The 3,248-nt window shown below is 38.3% G+C and overlaps 1 protein-coding gene across 12 annotated transcripts in view; it reads right to left on the bottom strand.

The window, feature by feature from the left end:
• The window catches only part of LOC116849987 (protein daughterless), a 196,021-nt gene that overhangs the window by 164,208 nt on the left and 28,565 nt on the right, over positions 1-3,248 (bottom strand). For all 12 annotated transcript variants that reach the window (XM_032827737.1, XM_032827729.1, XM_032827731.1 and 9 more), the window contains exons 3-5: positions 3,061-3,248; positions 2,252-2,280; positions 1,814-1,858 (exon numbers count right to left, since the gene is read on the bottom strand). The exon at positions 3,061-3,248 is cut by the window's right edge and continues 116 nt beyond it. In XM_032827737.1, the coding sequence (XP_032683628.1) occupies positions 1,814-1,858; positions 2,252-2,280; positions 3,061-3,248 (262 nt within the window). The remainder of the gene's footprint in view (positions 1-1,813; positions 1,859-2,251; positions 2,281-3,060) is intronic.

The raw sequence follows: 3,248 nt of genomic DNA, 5'->3' as shown, positions 1-3,248 counted from the left end.
CCCCCCACAACTCTCTTCTCTTCACCTCTTTTACTCGCTACAGTCGACGAGATTTTTCAACGCTAATAAAATGCAATGATAAACAGATAATTTAAAAAATAATTTGCTCTTCCAGACACCCACATTTATAGTTTTGCTATTTTTTTTCATATTTCGTGTTCACGACACATTCAGCGAAAAGAAGAGAGGACCTTGATGGGCCCGCGCGCGATTTATCTGTTAATAAATCAGTTAAATGGATACATCGGTAGGATTTATACAGCTGCTAGGCTGTTTGATAGTCGGAAGACAATTTGCTTCTCTTTGTGCGAAAGTCACGCACGGCGAACGACAAATATTGAATTTCTTATGATCGATCGATATTATATCTGTTTATGAAAGGTCTGGCCTCTCTCTTTTATATGCGTCTGTGCAAGCGCACATGTGTGCGTGTGTGTGTGTAATAAACGTAATTCATAAATCGACTCTTGTTTGAGTTAACGCGAGACTCTAAACAACAAATTCGATGCGCCGGCGGTGCAGTTATTGTTTAATTTCGCGGATTCTCGTTTGCGCGGTGTGAGACATTGAATTACGAACTGCCGTCTGTAATGCTATACGCACGCAGTAGTAACGAGCGTCGAATTTTCGGCTCGCACGCACTTTCGAGAATCGGGTTGTTTATAATTGCGAATATATAGAGAGAAATTATATAAAAAAAATATTATTTCGCGTTCATTGTGACTATCACATAAATTTTTTTGCGATTTTCAATAGTTGTAATATATATAAAAAGAATTTTATAGTTGAATTATTATAAAATTTTTTTATTGAAAAATAATCATCCATTTTACTGCATCGTAAAAACACAGTAAAATTTAAAAGAATTTATATGAAAAAGAAAAATCTAATTATAATATACTATACTAAAAACTATAACTTTTCATTTCGTATGTGCTGTTTCTATTTCAGAAATTGAAATATGAGCTACTAAAAAATCTATTGCGATTCCGGCGAAATTTGCCATGTTCCTTAGCAAGATAGATCTTACCGACAGTCTATTGCTGTATCGCTAAAAACAGTAAAATTTCAAAGAGTTTATGTGAAAAAAACACTGTAATATTTTCTTCATATAATATCTGATTATCGTCAATTTTTAATATATGGTCGTTGGGGAAATTAAAATTAGTGTTGTATACGGGGAGAATATTGTAGATGTTTTTTTTCATATAAATTCCTTTCATTTACTATGTTTTCAGTAATGCAGAAATAGAATGTCAGTAGAGTCTACTTTGCTAAGAAACATAGTAAATTTTACTAGAAACATAGCAAATGTTTTAGTAGTGCATTTCGATTCCTGAATATAAGTAACACATATGAAATAAAAGGATAGTGAATTGCTGAATGTCGATGTACTCCTCAGTCACAAAATGCTATAAAAATTTTAACTACAAAATTTTCTCCGTGTAAAGAAGTATTTTTTGTAATTCCAAGAGGCGAGCAATTTCACGAGCGATCACTTGCGTCTACCTAAAGACAGAAAATTTCGAGCAGACGGAGTCAAAGCTCCTGGGAAAACATCGCAAGAAGACGCAGCAGGCGCCTCACGCCAACCGGCCACGTCGGGGCATGGTAAAATCATCATCCTCAGTAACGCCGCTCGTAAAGATTACGATCGCGAGCGTTTCGTGAGATCATTCGAGCGTCTCTTGCCCGCGTTGGGCGCCGATGAGATGCTCGCGCGCGCAAGAACTTAGCTTACGATTTAACCTAATTACGCGAATGACGCTCGTGTGTGATATAATATGTATATATCTCTTTGCGGCACACTCACCCAATGTTGCGCCGGCACCACCTCCCCGTCCGCTCCGTCGAGGCTCTGCGGGAAAAACAATCGGGACTGTCGTTAGAAAAAGCAGCACAGGCCGAATGCCGCGTGAAATTACGTTCGCGTCGTGGTGTGACACGCCGGTGATTCGATTGCAATCTCTAAACGCACGGCGACTATCGATCGGGAGATTCGAGAGGTGCCTAATCATTGATCGAGTGAGTCACGCTTGTTTTCGACGCCTCACGTCGGAAACACCGGTGTGCACATACACGACGCCGCGAAAAAGAGCGCGGAGCTCTAAAAACGCGATAGAAATGTATAAAAAAAGAATAAAGAAAGAAAGTCGAAATTTATACACATAATGAGGGCTAATTTAGCGCGATTTTCCGGAGAGTAACGGAGGTTCTCGCGACACAGTAATGTAACATGAAAAGTACTCACGTCCTTTTTCCTCTTCACGGTCGCGGCACCTGGAATCAAATCCCAAAACACATTTTTTAGAAAAACACGCGAAATAAATGGGATATAAGAAAGATTAATACAATATAATGAGAAAAGAACGTTTGGTGTTTATAACTATAATTATATAGACAAATAATCACTATAAATTATGATCAAGAAAATTATTTCTTCTTTATTAAATTCTACTATAATTTTGGTGATAATAATCATATATGCCTGCTACTATATTATATTATATTTTACTATAGAAGAATATAGTTGAGGCACAAGACAACTATAATTTTAGTTAGACCACCCATTCTTTTTCTCTCAGTGAATGTGTGCAATTTACAGCAAGTAAATATATATACATATATATATATATATATATATATATATATATATATATATATTCTCGAAGCTCCCACTACAACTACAATGCAAGCTTCCCTCGAATTATACACTTTCCTCCCTCTGAACTTACGTTAAAAAAATTTACGAGAAAAAATGGTTGAGTTAATGAGACATTTTGTTTTAACGAATTTGTTCGTTCAAGAAAACATTCAATCAATTGAACAAGTTATATCGTTATTATGACAAGAGATATCAATTGATTCAATGATAACAATATAGACGGTACCTATGTCAACGCAACTTGTTGTTGCACTAACGCGTAATTTGTTCAACAGACACAAAATTTCTTTGGACGACCGCCGTCGATTCAATTGCTTTTTTCCTCAGTGTATATTTCTCTTTCTTGACTCTCACGATCCCCGGTAGAAATAATGCGATAACAAAGGATTACTTACCGGCAGTAGGATTAGGTAACCGGGCGCCGTTGGTACCAGTGGGGGCGGCCGGGTTTACAACAGGGGTGGGGGTGCCTCCGGTGACCGGTACACCCCTGGTCCCGAATGGAAAATACGGCGAGTCCGGAGGATATGTAGCGCCCTCGACGCCTCCGCCACCGCCGCCGCCGCCCCCTCCACCCCCGCCT

Source organism: Odontomachus brunneus, unplaced genomic scaffold, assembly GCF_010583005.1.
Source record: "Odontomachus brunneus isolate Ranch 3 - 2012 unplaced genomic scaffold, Obru_v1 Obru_scaffold_130, whole genome shotgun sequence".
Classification (NCBI taxonomy): domain Eukaryota; kingdom Metazoa; phylum Arthropoda; class Insecta; order Hymenoptera; family Formicidae; genus Odontomachus; species Odontomachus brunneus.
The sequence above is the reverse complement of the archived record's forward strand: the minus strand, read 5'-3'. Positions and strand labels throughout refer to the sequence as shown.